Source organism: Chaetodon auriga, chromosome 16, assembly GCF_051107435.1.
Source record: "Chaetodon auriga isolate fChaAug3 chromosome 16, fChaAug3.hap1, whole genome shotgun sequence".
NCBI classification, from domain to species: Eukaryota; Metazoa; Chordata; class Actinopteri; order Chaetodontiformes; family Chaetodontidae; genus Chaetodon; species Chaetodon auriga.
This window is the reverse complement of record NC_135089.1, coordinates 15,138,086-15,158,972: the sequence shown is the minus strand read 5'-3', so window position 1 is coordinate 15,158,972 and position 20,887 is coordinate 15,138,086. Positions and strand designations below refer to the sequence as shown.

The 20,887-nt window shown below is 42.6% G+C and overlaps 1 protein-coding gene across 1 annotated transcript in view; it reads right to left on the bottom strand.

Annotated features, from left to right (window-relative positions):
• Positions 1 to 11,769: 11,769 nt before the first annotated feature.
• Positions 11,770 to 20,887, bottom strand: part of grin2aa (glutamate receptor, ionotropic, N-methyl D-aspartate 2A, a) — a 131,897-nt gene continuing 122,779 nt past the window's right edge. The window contains exons 13-15 of the mRNA XM_076751931.1: positions 19,706 to 19,803; positions 16,584 to 16,822; positions 11,770 to 14,634 (exon numbers count right to left, since the gene is read on the bottom strand). Coding sequence (XP_076608046.1) covers positions 12,670 to 14,634; positions 16,584 to 16,822; positions 19,706 to 19,803 — 2,302 coding nt within the window. The 3' untranslated portion in view covers positions 11,770 to 12,669. The remainder of the gene's footprint in view (positions 14,635 to 16,583; positions 16,823 to 19,705; positions 19,804 to 20,887) is intronic.

Below are 20,887 nucleotides of genomic sequence, written 5' to 3'. Positions count from 1 at the left end.
TCCTGGTCAGAGACAGATGCACTCAAACAGCTCCAGCATTTCAAGAACTGCAGACTCATACCAAGCGAAAAACAATCCCTGCCTCATGGCAATCATCTTCCTATGTTTCATTTCTCTGTAATTACTTGGTCATGGTATGTGAGCTGAAGCGCAGTCATACTTCAAACAACAGCGGTGCTGGAGATTCACAGACTGAAGGCATATGGCCTAATTCAGTCGTAATTACTTTTATTAATTACTGAGCAAACACCAAGAGCCTCCACTTTTAAATCTCAGTATGGGGATAAAGGAAGCTCAATATCCTCGTCTGACATTTATCACTCAGTGTAAGTCAATTTTCCTGATACAGCCCGTATGTGTTAGCATCATATTGTAAAACACAGTCCAAATATCGATTTTATGCTGTAATGCACCGTTTGAGACCGTAGTTTAACATGGAACTCAAAACTAAACTGTTTTCTCATGATAACATCATTGCCACAGCTGAAATTGATTATAGAAACTTTGCATCAGGGTTTTATTACTTTGGGGTGTCTTTAACACGGTTGTCACTGCAGGTCAGCTGATTCCATCAAGTCCTGCTTACGAGTGTGTGGCATATGTATCTGTTGTACACACACATTCATTATTAGTTAATTAGTTAGTTATGCCCATCAGTACCTTGCAAATCCAGCCTGGTGGCTTTGAAAATGACTTTTACACACACACATGCACACACACTTGCACACACACACCTTCCTCATAAAGATAAAATTCACAAGCTAAGCATTTTGTTTCATTCTCGATCAAGATTTCCCCAGTGGTGAATTAAAGTTTCAGCATTATTTGAAACCAGACAAACCAGCTAACACCACACACATACACCCACACACACATTCACTAACAAAATGGTTTGTGCCATGGGGACCCAAGACCCAATTAACTTTATTACTGACATTACAGCTGGAGACAGTGGGAAGACAGATTACATAACATGTGCACACACGCACACGCACACGCACACGCACACGCACACGCACACGCACGCGCACACACACACTTAAACTTATCATGGAGTTACACAGGGGTGCAACATCATTTCACATTTTATGACTCACCTGCTCCACATGCATGCGCACGCACGCACGCACGCACGCACGCGCGCACGCGCGCGCGCGCACACACACACACACACACACACACACACACACACACACACACACAGCTAAACCAGAATAAATACATTTACAGTCAAGTGTTGCTTTCTAAAATGAAACAAACGTTTTTTTTATACTTGTCTATATAAATGAGATCCAAACAAAAGTGTGTTTTTTGGCATTGTGGTCATTAGCAGAACTGCATCTCCAGAGTTATACTGAAGTTTTGTTTCTTCTCTTCTATAATTGATGCTCCTTAAATTGTCTTCCTTACATCTAGTCTTACTCTCTTTCATCCTCCACTCCCTTCCCATCTCTCTTTTCATTCTCCGTCTTTCTCATGTTTGTCCTGTCTAGTTTTTACCAAGTTTCTAAATGATGGCATTCATACCGTTATCCCTGTCCCTTCTGTTTACTCTCTCCTATCTCTCCTCTGCTCCTGCTCCCTGTCTTCCTTCTCCATTAGCGGACATCAACAAGCTGCCATCAATCCTCAGTGAGTGGCATCACAAATCCATTAACCTAAACAATGCAAAAACATTTCAGGCCCACATCCATTCATCTATTTCTCTCTCAATCCTCTCTGATCGTGGCCTCTCATCATCACTCTTCACTGAGTCATACATCAGATTGCATCATTGTCCTTGTATCAAAACAATGGGCAGTCAATGTTTGCCACAGGAGGGCAACCCAAGACACACACAGTGCCAGCAAAGTCTTTCAAAGTCAAATGATTACTCCTCTACAGGTTTCACCTCTCACTGAACTGTTGGAGGATTCTCATTCTCAAACTTAGCTGGAAAACATGAATGTGATCATAAGATTCTTCTAAAAGCAGTCCTGCAAGCTGTTCACAACCTTAAAATACATTCAATAAGACAGTTGAGCTGGCATTAACTATGGTGTTAACACAAACTGCTATCAGTGTGGCAATAAAGAGCTGCAGAAGAGCAGCTGCGAGCCTGGGTCAATGTTAACAAGGGCTTGGGGCAAAGACCTCTACAGGCTCATTAAATTTCTGTGAAACTGAAATGACCAGTCAGGAAATGCCTCTGATACTTTAGAGGAGAGCTTTTTTAAACCTCTTTTCAATTACATTACACACAAGTATGTGTGAATTCCCCCTGTAGGTAGTCATAATTCGCAGCAGTTAACAAGTGTGTGTAGCTTCAAGCTATTAAATTATTGGCATCAAGAAGAAGAAAATACCAAATCTTGCGTGAAACCACCAGTATGTTGAAGCATAATGCAACACTGTTTTTTCCCATAGGTTTTACAGGGATTCCTACATTCCATTTCTGACATATTCACAAACCCGTCAACCCATTTTTCCCAGCATTCTCCCCTATTTTCCCCTTCTCTCCCATTGTTCTCCCATTTAAATATTTTCCCAGAAATCTCCCACATTTTCAACCTTTCTAAAAAAAAGCAAAAAGTTAGCTGTAACATTAACTAGAGGCATATTTGCTGTTTAATATGTTCCCCTCCGCTACAGCAGGTGGCAGTATGTGCCGCCTGCTGTAACATCTATTGACAAAGTTTGTGCAAGCATCTCACCAAATGGGAGGAGGCTTATTCGCACTTAATGAAGAGCAACGTTGGACTGAAAAGCAACAAATCTGCCAAGCATCAGAGCACCCAAGAGGCGCAGAAACATGCTCTACCAAAGACTATATTTATCCTATCCCTCCCATCCATTTTCATAAACACCCTCTCACTTGCCAGTAGCCTCTCTCAGAATCACACCTGAAGTTTAGTGTCTAAGGGATGTGTACACAAACTTCAAGTAATACATAAAGTGAGTGCAGAATTTTCATGCCCTTTTTGTGTTTTCATTAAAAAATTCAAAGATGTTCACACATGATATTTCAAAGCAAGTGGTTGCTGAGTGGCGATTTCAGGATTCACTGTGTGTAGCCTTGTCCTAACCTCAGGGCAGTGTTGACAGGTATGCATGTTCTGCCAAGAGATCCCCCTAAATTTACACACTGGGCCTTAATTAAAACTGCCACAGAAAAAAACAAAATACCTCATTGCACAGACAGCAAACTACAACTAAAGACTTAAAGAGTGCTTTAGGAACTCCAGGAGCTTATCCACTCATTACAACAGTGATGTTTACTGCTATACTGGTTTGGGGTTGTTTTGCCCCAATTTCTCATTAAAACCATGGTCAATAGTCGCTGCCAGCTGAGAAAACAGGACTACAATGACGCCAGAACCTGATTTAATTGTCTTTATTTCCTCCTTGGTTTGAGGCTTGGGAAAATAATGTAGCTGGCATCAGTGTGAGTGTGACATCATTAGAGCATTGGGATTACTCAGCATACACACAAAGTACAGCGGGGGCGGCTGTGGAGGTAGAGTAGTCATCCACTTATGAGTAGGTCGGTGGTTCCATCCCTGTCCTCTGCAGTGTTCATGTTGAAGTATCCTGGGGCAAGATACTGAACCCCAAACTGCTCCCAACGCTGTGCCATCGGGGTGTGAATGGTTAAAGCTCATAATGAGCAGGTGGTCACCATTGTATGAATGTGTGTGTGAGTGGGTGAATGCAGACTTGTGTTGTAAAACTAGTGCTCTAATACTAGAAAGGTACTGTATGAATACAGTCCATTTACAAGATTTTTAGGTTGCTCTAGACGTCTCCTGTCACAGCTCCACGTACCATTTCACAGTTAGATTCTGTATATAAATACTTTTTATTGGATACTGTAAATGTATTTACTGCTGCACCGTCTGCTCACAAAATGAAAGAATCAGTTACGATCTATCTCAATACAATGATCATACTGTATGATTACAGTACATATGTGCTGTACATTGAAAGAGTTATTGGTCACTGCAATCTCACCGACATTTTCATGTCTCAAGTTGCTAATCAGACTCTTAACAATGATCAGCACGTAGAAGAGGAAGTTTTGGCGCTGATATCCGTTATTCATTATCCGTTGGCTGCAGCGGAAGCCCCGAAGCATTGGCCATTGGCCCCTGAGGTTAAATCGTTGTCAGGCCTTACCAGTCATTTCTGAGATTGCTTCGTGGCCAGTGCAGTCAGGAGAAATGATTACATCGACCAATAACTGGTCTGCTATGGGAATGTGAGTGTCGTATTAAGACAGGCTCGAAGAGGCATCCTCTATTTTTGAGAAAATGTCACAGAATTTAACATCCATCTTTAACAAAACACGGTGAACTAACCAGTGACATTAACATTTTGAAAGAAGTGCGACAGCATTCCCCCTTCAAAGGCTCCTCTTAAGACGAGAGTATTTTCTGTGAGCGGACCATTGATATGAAGGTGTATATGAGCGAAACCACACTCCTTTAATCCCTTTTTCTTCCTAATAATCAGACACATTTCTTCCTCCCTGGGCTCCTTTAAAGCAGTTGAGAATAATTATGAGTTACGTTGGCAGTGTGTGTGTGTGTGTGTGTGTTTGAAGAGGTAAGACAGTTTTAAAGATTCCCATCTGATGGATCTATGCAGCACAGAACAGCTTTTGATAGAAAAATCTATGGGCAAACACTTGTGGACGAAGACACGCACTATGAACACAAGCAGGGAGGGCTGGGTGTGTGTGTGTGTCTGTGTGTGTGTGTGTGTGTGTGTGTGTCGGGGGGAGGGGAGACCGTGCCAATTGTTTGTCTCCCAGAATCAAATGGGAGGTGATTTTGTGAGGACCAAAGGGGAGAATGGAAAATGACAAAATAAATGAATGCTCTTTTCTCTCTCTCCTTTCTTTTCTTTCTTTCCTCTGCCCCTCCGCAGAAGAAGAATGATCTGCCACAGTCTTTTTGTCGAGCTGGCTGACACAACCACTTGCTCACACACACACACACACACACACACACACACACACACACACACACACACACAGACTCCTCTGCACCACGCTGTTGTTGACTCTGTGTGATCTGATGAATGACACTCCCATTTCAATTATTGCCCCTCCTCTGTGCCTCCGGCTATCTCTCAGGTTGTCTCTCACACATAGACACACCATCCAACCACCCTCAAAACACCGCATCTTGCAAGGTGTCCACAGTCATCACAGGGTGGCTCCGTATTCGAACTGGAACATCAGGTGACGAGTCAGCCCTAGTCATCTCTCTTTGGTCTCACAGAGCTATTAAGACCGAAATGAAGGCCAAAGGTGCCGAGGGAAAGATCGAATGGGTTGAAGTGGTTAGATGGGATGAGGCCGAAGCTTGAAGACCTCTGAGATGTGACCACTCTGGCTCTTCATCATTCAGATGATGTAACACAACCTGCCAATCACTGTGAAACCCGCCCCTGAGTAGGGCGTTGAGTTCCCTCTTAGGCCAGTGTCAGACCAACATGCTCCAGCTGTGTGTGTGTGTACCTTTGGGTGGGTGTCTTTTCTGTTGAATATGTGTTGAGAAAACTTGTATGTCTACTTGTTTTAACGTAATAAATGTCTGTTTGTCATACAAAGTGAAGGGATGAAAAGGGGGATATTCCACAAGAGCATCATGTGTCATGTAGTTTAGTCATTTTCTGAGATAGTTTGCTTGGAGCTCTTCTGGTCTGAGTTCACTTGTGCACAATTATGATATCTCAACCAAAAAAAATCTCATGTCTCACATACTTTCACAAAAAGCACTACATTTTATGGAAGTTTTACCAATGAAGAAACAAAGGCAATTCACACTTGGGTCCAGTGCAAGCATTTAATATTACCCTAAAGCTTTCAGTCTCGAGAATCAGACCTAAAAGAGTCCACTTTCAGGTCTGAAAGAATCTGGAAACAACTGAAAAGCTGCAGCAATACTGTCCCAATTGCGAGTAAAGTGAGAGTTACATTTCCTTAATACCAAGGAAAAGTACATTTAATTCCTCTTTTTAACTATGAATTTACTCTTCAAATCACTGGGAAAACTTAAACATCAATAAGAAAGTAGCTTTATCCCCATTCTCTTTATTTCTAACCCAAGCTGATACAGACAAAATGTAAAAAACGGGTATTCAGTATTCACCAGTTCAACTGATACTGGTAACAAGAGAAGAGTTTAGCCTTAGTGTGCAAATTAAGAAGTCTTATTGATTCCACAGTTTTGCTAACAGTGCAGTTCTAGCATGACCTTTCAGCAAACACCAGACAGAGCGAATGATGGTCACACCAGTGCTTTTTTGTATTTATTCAAGAAAGAATTGATAGGAGAGATAAATGTGCAAACGAGGGTAAAAGACAGGAAAAAGCAGTACTAAAGGAAAACGGCTGCAATAAAGATGATTATGGAGAAAGGAAAAGGTGTTTGCCGCAGAGCAAAACGGTGCATGGAAGGAAGAAAACAGATGGAATATAATGGATATATAGATGGAGCGATATCGTAGAGGTTTAAGGCATGAGGAAAGCGAAGAAGGAACGTGGCAGATGGTAAATGTAGCTGCAGCCCAAATGGCCTCTCGATGCTCCGTTAGACAGACACACACATACAAACACACAAATACAGAATCACACATGCAAGTGTGTAATGTCTGTAAGCGGTCACAGCCCAAAGGCCTCTCTGGCATCACCTGTTTACCTGTGCACATGCAACTTATGAAAAACAGATACTAAAGAATGAGACTTTTTGTCCATTTTGCATTTGCACAGAAACACTGAAACACACTGTAAGTCAATGTTTACGCCATTATTGGTCACTCTAAGCAAATGTTTCACACTGTGATATCATTATGGTATAAGAGAAAATGATTGCAGTCGATGAACATCATGTAGGGTTATGAGTAGACTATGAAGCGATTCAGCACAGCCAGCAAGCTACCTTAATACAAAAACCATCACATTTATCTACAGTGAAATTTGGTTTGGGTAAAAATGAGGCAGAAGTAATAGAAGTAATCAAATGATCAAACACTGTAATTGAATTTAACCTGAACTAGACATGACAGACTGAGACAGTATCTTCCGAGGGTCAAATGTCTGTAAGCAGCCCAGTATCACCAGGAAATATGCACTTTTCTTAATGGATTATTCAGCAGCACACTATCGACATCCATTGCCATTTTATGTGCCAATCCAGGAAGTAGTATGCCCTGTGGAGGTCCAGGTGGTGGATGAGCATGTAGTGTGTCCAACATTCATTCAGGGGTCCTGTCAGACCATTACATGTTTTATAAACCATAGCTGTAATCTTTCCCTAACCTTAAAAATACTATACTGTACCAAATCATGGCTCCCATGAGCACTCTTTTAGCATCATTTCTAATGTGCAGGGCTCTGTGGTCAAGTTAGCAGTAATAAATATGCAATGTCCTGTTAGCAAAATATGGTCGCTGTGAACAATAATAAACATGTGGTTAACACTGAGAAACAGTCGCACTTTAGAAAGGTTTAGACACTGAAACTACTCGGTTGGGTTTAGGAAGAAATCATGGTTTGGCTTAAAATAAGTACAGTTACATAAATGTCTTACATATATTAAATTACATATGTTATATTACTTCACTTTTGCTTGAGCTAGGACACAAACATTGGTCTCCTCTGTCACCCTCCTCCATGTGTGGACTTTTCTCGCTTTTAATACTAAGCCATTTGACATGTTGGCAGTGAGAACAGGGTGTCTGTCAGCCTATCAGGCTACGCTTCATGTTGAAAAATGATGCTAAAGGTGTACCCAGTGGCTTAAAAAGTGACACCAAGAGGTCCTGACCAAGCATCTGTATGTGACAAGCTGGGAGTGAGACTGTGTTGGAAAAAATATGTCTTACCTGAAAAGTAGACTTGAAGCAATCCACTTAAAGGTCCAGTGTGTAGGATTTAGGGGGATCAATTGGCAGAAATGTAATGCAATTTTCACAGTGATGGTTTTCATTAGTGCATAACCTCCTGACAATAGAGTGTTTTCATTACCTTAAAATGAGCTCTTTAGTTCTGAAGAGAGGGTGGGTCCTCTTGGAGTCCATCGTGTTGCACCGCCCAGTTTCTAGAGTTGCCCAGAATGAACAAACCACAAACTGGCTCAAGAGAGCGCCTTTCAGGTTTTTCACTTTTTTTTGTTGTTGGTTGCAATCTGCACTTCACTATTAAATGCGACTAAATCCTACACACTGGACCTTTAACAAAAAGGGATTCAGGAGTGTTACCATGAAAATGCACTGAATAATAGTCAGAATACACCCTTTTGGCGTTAAAGACACAGGAGCACTTTTAGATCTGTGTGTAGAGGTAGGAATCAATTAAATTTAATAGGTCTTCTTAAGGGCCTTTGATCATGATGATAAAAAACCTCATATTTCCTACTGAAGGTGTACTCATTTTGTTTCTTGAACAGAGGCAAAAAGGCGAAGGCAGTATCTTCAGCTGCACAAATGAATGCAGTCAATGGAAAATCAGCAAGCACTTTTTCTCATTTCCTGTAAAATAATCCGTCTGTATCAACTGACAAAAGCAGTTACTTTCATATAAGGTGAGGCAGACACGGAGCCCAGTGTGGAGATTGTGAATTTTGACAGGACAGCAAACCTTGTGAATGGTGAAGTTTTATTCTAGTCGCTCTACAGAGAGAGAGAGAGAGAGAGAGAGAGAGAGAGAGAGAGAGAGAGAGAGAAACAGTGCCACTGTACAGAAAAGCTCCTGTGAAATTCACACAAAAAATATTGTTTTTACTCTTTATCATTTATAATTCTCCATGATGATGTATTCCAGTATGAATTTACAAGCGATGTATACAGGTGTCATTTCTAAATATATTCAAAATAGTTCCTTAAAAGTCTTTGAGGAAGTATTAGTTTAAAAAAAAGCTCTATTCTTACAGCAAACCATAAAGAAAGAGGTCTCGTATCTTTGGAGGGATAGCAGACTCAAAGTAGAGGGTTGCTTTTTTTTTCTTTTATCTTCTTTACAGTTGAAGTCCTGACTACACATGAAGGAGAGGGAAGAGAGAAGCAGAGCTGGTGATACAGTAATTCTCACCTGCCATTGGAGGAAGAGCAAGGATGTCCCCGCCATACCGAACCAAGCCCTGACCCTCGACCCGCGACCCCATTGGTCAAAACGTGGCCTGATAATGACCCGTCAGCCAGTGAGGAAGTTGCGCTAGGGTCAGGCCCTCGCCTTCTCCCCCAAAACAGCAGCAGCATCTTCATCGTGTTAAACATAGGTCATTTTTTTTTCTCTCAAATATGTATATACTCACACCTGGTTACAACGCATTAGTGATCATAACATCATAACAAAAATAATTAACAAAAAAAGAAACAGAAAACATTAAAATTGTTACATCTGGGGTTGCATGCCATCACCTCATTATTTATCATTAAATGTAATTAAAATACATTTTTGTCATTAAAAAGAGCAGGGTTGTCATCACAAGGGTGTGTCTGAGTGTGTGTGTGTGTGTGTATGTGTGTGTGTGCGTGTGCGTGTCTTTGTGTGTGCTTGAACATAAAACAGCATCAGTTTACATGACAGTTCCGTAAAAGCAGAACAAATGGAACAAATCATCATGAGTTCATAAAATGCGAGGGTGCCGTTTGATATTTTTTACATGTGCATATTGTTCACTTGTCAGCTCACGCAAGCAGCATGTGGAGATAAATATGATAATAATAAGAAATATGCAGATAAGATGCAAAAAAAGACAAATGTTGCTCATCAGTCAACAATGGGTAAGCTGAGTGGGAAGCGAGGAGAGGTTCACTGCAGTATTCCAAGAGTACAAAAGGGCGATATGACCGTGGTTGTTAAAGATGGAGCTTCAATTGAAACACAGTGGCGAATGCAGTCGACTGCCATTAAAAACCACGGAGAGGAAAGAGAGAGATTCCTGCCTGAGCTTTCCTCATAAGGGTAGCTTTTCAGATTTTGGACGTTTCGTCAACATCCTCCATTCTGTTAAGGGTGCTTAGTTTTGCAAGGAGTGGAGCTGCACGCAATACACCCCTCCCTGAGCAAAACTCTCTAAGCCCCCTACTCCCATCCCTCCTTTCCCTCCTTCTCTTCCTCTTCTTCCCTCTTTACTTGGGATGCACAAGCTCGGGCAAAGAGCCGAACTGGAAGACCTAGGACTGGTAAACATCGAAGGAGAAAAGTTTGATTCTGCATTGCGGCCGCTATAAACCATGTTGTGGTTTTCCTTTTTTTCTTTCTTTTTAAAGATTTTCTACAAAAAAAAAAAAAAATCTGCGCCGCATCATGTTCTGTTGCTACGGTTGAAGCTCCCCCAAAACGCAGAGAATCATCCTGAGGTATTTTATTTGATAGAATTTGGCTTTGTGAATCCAATCAATCAAGCAAATCAATCAGTCAGTAAAGATGAATACATGATTTTTCTTTTGACTGTACAATTTGTACAGTGTAATGCTACAAAAAAGTGTTTTTGTGGCCACGCGTGTACAAGGAAGTATGTGCATGTGCAAGTTTTTTCTGCTAAGTGTTATCAAAAAGACCAAACAAACAATGAAACAAATTGATGCATAAACAATCAGATTAGGAACCAAATGTTGTGGTTAAGACTTCAAGCTTACCCGAGTTCTGCCATGCACACAAACAACCTAGTCCACACTAAGATGGATACATGATTGATGAGCACACAACATTGGAGCTTCTTCAGCTCCATCCCTCTCCATCTTGCCCCGCCCACCCCATCCCACATCCCACCCAAACAACACAACGAAGGTATCCAAGGGATCCGTTTCAAGTAGCCTTCAGATCCTCAAGAGCCCTGGTTGATTATGGATCAACAGTAATTGATGATCAGTAATTGTCAACTCAATTCCCCAGTTGAAGTGGTTAGGCACTGTATAGCACTGCTACTGCTGTGCCAACCAAACAACCAACCAAAGTTCGATTTTACAAAAATCGAAACAAACAAAGTGAAGTCGTCGTGTGGGTATCCAACACTCTAGTGATGTGTCATGTTGATAAAGGAAGGGAAGAAGGAAGGAGGAAAGAAGGAAGGAATCATCAGTGGTTGTTTTTATAGCTAATACCCTGTTTCTCAGTGGCAGGGAGGTCAAAAGATAAAAACACATCAGTGCCCAGCCCCTTCCCGACTCAGACAAGGTGGTGGTGGACACAGTTGTCATATCATCCTTTTCTCCCTGGTTTATCTCCTCTTTGCTCTCTTCCCTTCCACCATTTTCTTGCTCTTTTGCAGCAGGAGCCACAGCATGACACTGATTTACTAAGCACAAAGGTCAAGGATAAAGGTTTCGATTGTACAAGTATCCATCCACCATACCTGGCAAGACATAGTCCCTTTTCAAAAAACATGTAAAACATGTGTCTGAGAGTGTATTTGTGTGTATTTTGTCTTCTCCGACACTGAAAAAAATCAACACATGCAAAATAATCTACTACTCTTGATGGTATTTTTCAGAAAGCTATGCTTTTTCAAAAGCAAATGTGGGAGAGAGGTTTTTAAAACTAATGGCTATTGTGCTACCAAATAAGCAAACACTAAAATCCTACATAGGGGGATCCGGATGCCAGAATCCCTAATAAATCTTATAGTTTAATAGAATAAAAAAGCAATACTTTGCAATTATTTTTCTATGTGCAGCGTCACAAATGAAATGCCCTTCAGTTGCCTCAGGTTTTCCCTGCTTGTCTGTCTTTTTCCATCAGTCAATTTGTCAGTCTGTTTTTTTTTTTTGTTTTTTTTTAATCTGTCAGTCTGTAAACATTACTCATTGATAGCACCTACATTACTCTCAGCTTCTCATCACTCACATGTCCCTACCAAATCTTGACCGAGCACACTGACACCAAACTGCCAAAAACTACTAGAGGCTCTGCTCTGTGCCATTTAGCCGCTCATATCCTTTCTCCCTCTCTCCCCTCTTGCACTGCCAGGTGTCTCGGTGGCCATATTTGTCAGAGTAACAAGCAGCAGACCGTTGGACTAGCTCACTGTGACGCCTCTGCCCTCCTGGGACGCCTCCATGTCTGGCCGCGACATCAAACGTGCCCATCTGGTCTCCCTGTCAGGCCTGTTCTCCTCAACGAGCGAGCCCCAAGCTTGACAGTGGAGGTGGAAAGGAAAAAGGGGAGAAGGAGGAGGGGTTGAAAGAGAGGCTATCTCCTCTCTCCCCCCCTCGAATATCATTTCTCCCGTCCTCCTCACCATGTCCTCACGTATTAATCACAAATCAACCTCTTCTTTCTCAACAATGCCTGTAGGAGTCCTCCTTTACAGCAACTTAGACCTTCTCTGTCCCACTAATGGGACGACACCATTTCCTTCCCCTTTTTAAATCCTCGGGGATTAATGATTCCCCTTCTGTTTACACTAGGATACCTTATGGCAACGTACCAGCCATGCAGCCAACTCATTGGTACATGGCAGAGAATGGACAAAAATGATGATATCATCTGCAAAGAGAGTAGTAGTAGTAGTACCGTCATACCCGAGTGGGCACAAGTTCTTTTGGATTACAATGTCGAAGAGAAGAAGAAAAATGTAGTGTGGTTATGGCATCCCTTGGTGGATAACATAGTTGATAAATTATAATACAAACCCAGAGAGGAGTAAAGAGGAGAGAACACATTATTTCTTATATCAACTAAACATCTGACTCCAGACTGGGGATTTTTTTATACACCCGTCTATTGCTGAACTGGGCTGAGTTTAGGACGCCACGTGGGGCCGGGTATGCACTAGTCTTATTGGCTGAGTAAGGCATCACATGCTCTTTATTGTACATGTCATTGGCTATCCGCCCGTCTCGTGAGCAGTATGAAGTGGTGGATTTAACAGATGAGCGGAGATTGTTCGCATCGTTGCGTGTTTTGATGGGGGGCGCTCCAAGGACCGTTGCAGGTGAGGCCACCGCCAGCTGTTTGTAAATATCAGAGGAGCTACGCCCATGGACCAGTCTGCTGCTGGTGTCATCCCTCAGCGAGTGGCTGAGAAAAGGGTTTTCCGAGCCATGGGCCGGGTACAGGGACTTGCTCCTCTTGCTCTCCTCCAGGTTGTGGTTAAACAGCATTGATTTGGAGCCGGTACCAAACAGTCTGCCAGAGTAAGGACGCATGCCGAAGAGGTTCGCATAGTGCGAGTCAGACGTGGAGTCCAGGAAGCGATCCTTCTCCTTGAGGCTGACACTGCGCGCCGGTCGGCCCAGGTCTACATCCTTGGGCTTTTCTAGCATGATGTTGTCAAAGGAGTGCTGACGACTAAGCCTCAAGCGGTTTCTTTTTTGGACATGCGGCCCATCCGTCTGTGGCCAGTAGAGACCAAACATTTCGTCTGGTTGTTGCTGCTGTTGGTGGTGCATGGTGGGACTGACCAAGGGGTCTGTGAGGAGCTGGTCCTCAGTAATGTCATACAGGTTGGCTGTGTGGAGGCATGCTTCACACCGATTATAGGGTGAGCGTGTGGCAGAAGCTGAGGCAGCTACAGTAGGGGTATACGGCCCTCCTGGTGGGTAGCTTGCGGTCACTTTGGACAAGCAGGAACGACAGTGTGTCTGCTTGTATCGATCAATGGATTCATGTGGGGACAGGGAAAGGTTTTTCTCTTTCACGCTGTAGTGTTTAGAGTAAGTTGGGTCTGGTAGAAGATCTGAGTCGGTGTGATGCAATGGCGAAGAGTTCAGGTGAATGATGGGCTGCTCACACTTCCTATAGTTGTCACTGTGGTCAGAGTAGATTTCGGGGTAATCCAAATCATCAGCAGCGAGGCCACGATTCTCGCGGTAGTGAATGGGGTCTGAGTGCAGGCTCAGCTCTCGGTCTGAGTCGATGGTGTAGATTTTCTCTCCTCCTCCTCCTCTCCCGGTTTGGTTGGTTCCGCCGCTGACCTGCTTAGTTTTTAAGTAGGACAGCTCCACCTCACTGCAGTCCCTTGGGTATTTTGACGTCACCGATCTTTTTTTTAAGTTGTCCTTGGGCTTCAGGTGCTTGTTGTTTTCTGGGTCCTTGTAGGAGGCCGCCCTGCTGGAGCAGTCGGAGATGTCAGAGTGGGCTGTGTCCTCAGGGAGGTAGCGCTGTGTCTTCATTGACATTCGTGGGTCCGGCATCAGCATGTCAGGCATTGGAGGGGGCCCAGGTGGCACAGAACGGAGCGTGTCCACTGACTTTTTCCACAGGGTCCGGGGCGGCTTGGCATTGGTCTGGACTGCATCAGCATTCACTGCCACTTCTACTGTGTTGGGATTGGCATCATTCAGGGTCAGAGGATGCTGGCCTCCTTGGAAGATATAGTTGTTAAGGTGGTCTTTGTGGCGGTTTGCAAGATAAGACTGAAGGTCACCGGTGTCCCCATAGATCATATCCTTGGGAGCATAGCTTCGGTTATCAGCATAGATGAAGTTGCCCTTCTCTGCCATCATGTCCATGATCATGGGACCAGCTGAGTGCATGAACTCACGTTTGGGTGAGTTCATACGGGAGCCACTCAGGTTAGACATGTTGGTCATCTGTTTGGCCGATTTAATGAGCTTAAGCATTTTGTCTTGAGGGCTAAAGTCCAGATCTGTCTTTTTCTTCATGTCAATATGGACTCCGTGAATGCAACTCCAGATTCCCTGCATGGTGACGTATGGATGAACAAGTCGGAGTGGAGGAGGGAATGAGGAAAATTAAAAAAAAAACAAAACAATAATGATAATGATAATAAAAAAATGGGGAAGGGTGACAAGAGAAAAGGAGAAAGTGAGAGGAGTCGGAGAGGGAAACAGATAAAATGCAATGAGAGAGTGAGAATCAAACAAAACGTGGGATTGAGACAGAAACAGAGAGACAAACAGAATAATGGTTATTTATCTACTCTGGCCAAACATAACAGAATTTTATTAAATTGGTAATGACTCAGCACATCAGAGTACATTGAATCAACACAGTCTTTTATCACCATTGACATAAACTTGAAATAGTATTAAATTAGGCTCTCTATAATTTTCAATGAAACATTATGTGCGAATCATCTAAACAAAACATGTAGGATTGATTTAAGAAGATAATGCAGTAAAAACAAGGCAATAATTTATAAAGCAAATAGGATTCAGAATTAATCATAAACACACCAAGACAACAAAACAAACAGAGCACTGCTACAAAATATACTCCAACCAGGCTTTAGCCCTACTGCCGGCACCAACCCCTGTCCATCATAAGCCAATGAAATATTGCTGTATATTTTCTTAATGGGGCACATAGACAAATTGCAATGGGTTTTTCTGCACATCCATCAACTTTACAGTAAAAATGTACCCGTGTCTAACAGTTAATCAAATTCATCCAGATAAAATAACCTGAATTAACAATGACCCGAAAATATGAGAAACTGGTTCCATCTCTCATCAGTCTACGTCTATGGGTGACACATTTTCTGAGACGAAGATGGTAGAAGTGACCATCACTACAACCACTCTTTTCGTTTGGCCTAACAGCCAAACAACAGCTGCCCATATATTGCCTAAAAATGCAATAGAGCTCTCATTTTGTGGCTAAAAGAACAAAAGCAAATCGAACTGAGATCTAACTGAGATCCTCTTCCAGCTCACAAACAATGTACATGCTTAAACAGTATTTATCACGTTAACAAATTCAGAGTGCTTTTTGGTTCGGCACACACTTGGTGGAGCTTATTAACAGAAGATAGGCCATTAAGGATGTCTTTTGCCCTAAATCACTCTCACGAATGGCTTTGAAACAACATCGTTTTCAACAACCTCACTTTTTCTTCTCTGAAAGTTTTTCCTCTCCTCACTACCCCCCTCTGTTAACTTTGAAAACAGAGTCATACTCAAAAATAGTGCAGAGACACTGCAGTGCTTTTAGGGATGCACGTCCATGTCTTCTGTTCTCACACACAACAAGGGAGAATGCTGACCTTTTCACAGATAGAGAGAGAATAGATTGATTTAGCGTGGGTTGCCTTGATTTCACCCAAAAACATGCTGCAAATTAGGATCTATTTTTGTCGATATTCAGGGCTGCCTCGTGATCCCCCCTCCCGTCTCCATCCCCATCCTCCCTTCTCATCCTCCTTTGTGCAGCCCTCCCCCTCCTTCCCCCCTCTTTCACTCAGTTTCTTCGCTTAGCAGTAGCTCTCTTTCTCTGTGTGTGTGTGTGTGTGTGTACATGCTTTGCTTTCTTATTCCGCTGATAGAAAATAGAACAAAGAGAGCACTGTCTGACCCCAATAATGCAGCATTAGCCCCCACTGTAGTTGCAGCGCTATGTTGCACCATATAGCCTTGAACACGACCACTGTTAACATTTAGGCCGCCTCAGGTCCGCATATTCACAAGGCCACAGACTCACATGTGCACACACTCGTTGGCCTGTTTCTGTGAGACGGCTATTGGGCCAAATTCAAGACTGTTGTTTCCAAGTGTGTGTTAAATTTTTAATTCTGTGCAAAGCCGTAGCAGGTTTGTGTTCTCCCAAACCACAAAACAGGCTAATGAATGCTTGTAAAACATGCCTGCACATGCAAACATGCATCTCCTGTGCACAAACTGGTCCTTACCCGACTGATGGAGAAAAGAAGGCCCGGCTTGCCGGTGCAGACCCCAGTGAAGCAGTATCTAAGCCTCCAGTAGAAGAGATGCTCAGAGACAAAGGTGATAAGGGAGAGCCCCATAGCAGTGGCCAGCATGTAGAAGACCCCGGCCATGTTGTCCACATCTAGCTGACTGGACATCACCTCGTTCTTCTCGTTGTGGCAAATTCCCGTCAGCCACTGGGCTTCCAGCTCCTCCATTTCACCTGGAAAGAACAGAGAGAGACTGAAATCCTTTGCTGAGTGTCTCACTGGAGCCTGAAAAAGCCTTAGACCAATGAGTTTTATAGTTTATACCCTGATATGACATTAGATGAGGCAGAAATTTACTTTAAGAAACACTACTGAAGTTAAAACACATGTACATAAAAACATCCCAGAAAGGCTGCTGTGAAGTCATAACTACTTGCACTTTAAGCTTTTCATTTATTTCAAATAAATTGATGGTAAATGGTGATAACAGCTTGGTACATATTTTATTATCATTACTTTAAAGTAGTAAAGTAGCATCACATTAAAAGCGAGGTAAAGTGATGGTCTGAATTGTATTTCAGGGGATTTTGCACCTAAAAAAGAATAATTTCTCATATATTGGCAAGATTTGTATGAATTTTGGGTGACTTCAGTTTTAAATGCTACTGTATTTCTTTGTCTGTTGTGTTTGTTGTTTAAAATAAATTTCTTTGGGCATCACCGTCCACCAGGCTTCCAGTGTCGTCCATGTCGCCTGATAGGGCAGAGAAATTGTCTCTTTAGTGTTAATGAAAGAAAGGTAGAAAGCAACAAAGACCTTATCTTTTCTCATTCCTCACTCCGTGTTCCCTTCCCTCAGTCCCCCCCTCCCTCCCTGGCTTCCTCTGTGACATTTGGTGCGTGGCTAATCCAATCTGTGTCATTCAGGGCTGGACAACTAAGGCTGCTAGTGAGGAAAGACAAATATCATGGTGGTGTTCAGCTAGATCTCTTTAGGGTGCAGACTCACTGAGACATCATTAACCCTTTAGGACAATTGAGGAGAATTTATCTTTTGTAAGACTCGCAAATACACTGACAGATGTAGCCATGGCACGCCTTTTTCAATATGACGTTCTTGGGATTGGCAGCAAAAGAGAATGAAGAAAAATGAGATCTTAAGCAATCAACAGGTCACTTTATCTCTTTTTTTAGATGCAGTGCAGTTGAGGGAAAAGCTGTGGGGAGCTGCGTTTGCCTGCACTGTTGCCCCGACTCCAGGGGAAAGCATTGCTGAAATTTAAATTTTGTTCTCTTTCCAGCAGTCAGACGGCTCAAGCAATAGTCTGGTGACCAGTCAGTTGGAACACAGGAACAGAAATATCTACAAGTTTCATCTACACTTCAGGGCTTTTGAAAATTATTTAGTTTGAGGCGTATATATTTTAAGACGTGTGAGTAGAGGGACAAAACTTTTTGAGATTCTGTCCCGAACACAAAATCCATTCCAGTTCAGGACACTCATTTAATGGAAGTTTCTTCAGATTGCTTATCTGCACTTTGAAATAACGTCACCTCATAAATGCTCAAGCACAAACAATTGCTGATCCTGGATGGGTGATATTTCTGTCTGACAGATTACGGTCTTGCCACAAATTTGTGAATTTTGACTTTTTCTGTTGCTCGAGGATAGATACATTTGAACAGGGTGAAACTAGGTCTGAAACTGGGCTCAAACTAGTAGAAAGGTACAGGTACCATGTTACAGCAACAGGTTACACAGCAAATCAATCTATGGACATTTTGGCAAAATTAAAGCAGTTTTTCTTTTATCCTAAAAGACCAAATGTGATCTGCAGCTGCCTCAGCCATGTCTGGGTCGGACCTTGAGTTTTGTGTCCGTCTGTCTGCTCTTCACCTCCCTCCACTCCTCCCTCAGCACATCTCTCTGTCTTCTCTCTGTCCGTGAAAAAGCCATATGCTCTCCACCCACATTGTGTCTATCTGATCAAGTAGCATCTGCCAAGACATAGAGTCACTGTCATCTATCAAGGACCAGCTCTCCTCTCACTCCCAATCTCTCTCTCTCTCCTTCTACCTGAAACACACTCTTGCCTTGCCGTCCTCTCGTCCCGTGCTGCCTGCCTCGTCCTCTCTTTCACCTCTTTGGCTATCACACACGCTCTCTGTCTCCATTTTTCCATCCCTCTCGTCGTTGTATCCCTCCGTCTGTTTCCCCTCTCTCTCCCTTCTCTTCTCACCTTTCTTTGTCTTCATGACTTTTATCCCATTTGTATTTGAGAAAAATAGCAAGTAGAATAACAGTGAAGTTAATAGCATGGTGCAGAGATAATGCAGCTTTGAAACACCCTCAGTGTATATTTGCAGTGAATGACTCTGGTAAAGAGCTACAAGAATGAAACGACTCAATGGGATAAATAACAGGGGGAACAAAGCAAAACAAAACAAAAACACAGAGTCTGATCTTTGTCAAAAAGTACCTAGCCATGAAATATGATGGGGTTTGGCCTGCATGCTCTGCAGCCCTGATAAGATTCAGTTAGAGAGGATTATTATGACACCAATGTTCATTTAATCAACTTCAGTGCAATTAATGTGAGTGGCTGTGAACACTTGCATCAGCAAAACGCTTTCGATGTAAAATGTAAATGAATCTGTCACTAAAAGCTCAAGCTGTCTTGCTTTCACTCTGTTTTGCAGTGGGAAAATTGTTTATGTAAGAACTTCTGAGGCTACTGTAATAAAGGAATGTGGTGATTCAGATAGAGTAATGCATACACACACACTCACACAAACACACACAGATCTGGTGCTGCAGAGAGGAATATATTAGAATAACTTACACACTCTGCCCTCTGTTTAGAGCAGCCTTTTGTGTCCAGAATAACATCAAAGGACTATTTATACTTCACTGCTTTCCCTTTGTGCTGTCAGCAGACAAGGCAGTAGAGATGTGTGCATGTGTCTGCTTGTGTGTGTGTGAGACAGAGTGTGTGTGTGTGTACGTGTGCATGAATTACAATGTTGGCAAGGAACAATGTAACCTTTTGCCTTCATTCCTGGTGTCATGCACTTTGAATTTGTATATCAGAGCGCTGCGTGAGGACGCTTCTCACCATCTCCGATGATGGCCAGGATGGCCAGATCCACCTGTCGTTTCCAGTAGGAGCCCTTCTGCAGAGCAATGCCGTAACCGGTGGTGGCAAAGATGTACCTGAACACAAACGCATCCGAGCACACACGTAAACGCACACACGCACAGAGGAAACACATATGTTAACCTTTAAACAAATATTTTCACCTTTATTTCTCCAGATGGTGTCAGTGTGATTAAAAGTATCTTTAAGGAGAGAGGTCATGCATCACGATGTATATAAATGTCATGAAGTGGAAATTTAGGTCACAGATATACAACGGCTGACAAAATATTTGGGTTGGGCCCAAAGACAAATAGTCCTAGTCTCTGGTCTTGGGTTTGCATTTTTTCAGGTCTATCTAAGACAATATTGACATGCCTCATATGCACCCTGAAACACTGGCTGCTTTTATCATTCCTCCATACTGGTCACAGAAAACCCCTTCTTTAAAGCATGTAAGTAAAATTTTGGTTATATAGCTCCTTTGTTAAACACTGCATACGAGGAAAAACATACAAAAAACACACAAAATACATCCAAACAAAAAGCATACAGCCACCAGACAGCACTCACAGCACACCCTTGAGATGACAGAAAAGCCATCCTAAAGAAGTGGCTTTTAAATGCTGTTTGAAACAGTCAACAGGCTCAGCTGATCTCATTTGGAGGGGGGGAGTCGCGTTGCCAGGTTAACAAAAAGTTTGGCACGCGGTACAGTAAGAGATGGAGGACAAAAGCCACATGCCATATGAGCCTTCAGCTGTCTGTGTTGACAAATCAAGTGCGTATCTTGCAAAGTTAGTTACTTTTAGCATAAAATTCCCTCGTTGTGTCACCATCCTGCTGCCGCAGCTCAGCAGGAGGATCACTGTGAGGGAAATGCACAGAAGGAACCACTAAAAAGACTGAAACTTCGAGAGATGTCGACATGATTTGTCACACTGTTGAAGCCTCATATTATCTACAGCTAAACTGTAGAAATCAGCTTTGCTCAGAATGCAGCCTGTATTTTGTGCACATTGAAACTGTTAGAGATTGATCTCTTTGGAGAGGAAGACCAGTTGACATTGACCATTAATACTTTCAATGTACTTTCAGACGTGTGTTGTTTTCAGACACACCCATGCATTTAATAATAATATTTGTTACCAGTTCTAATCA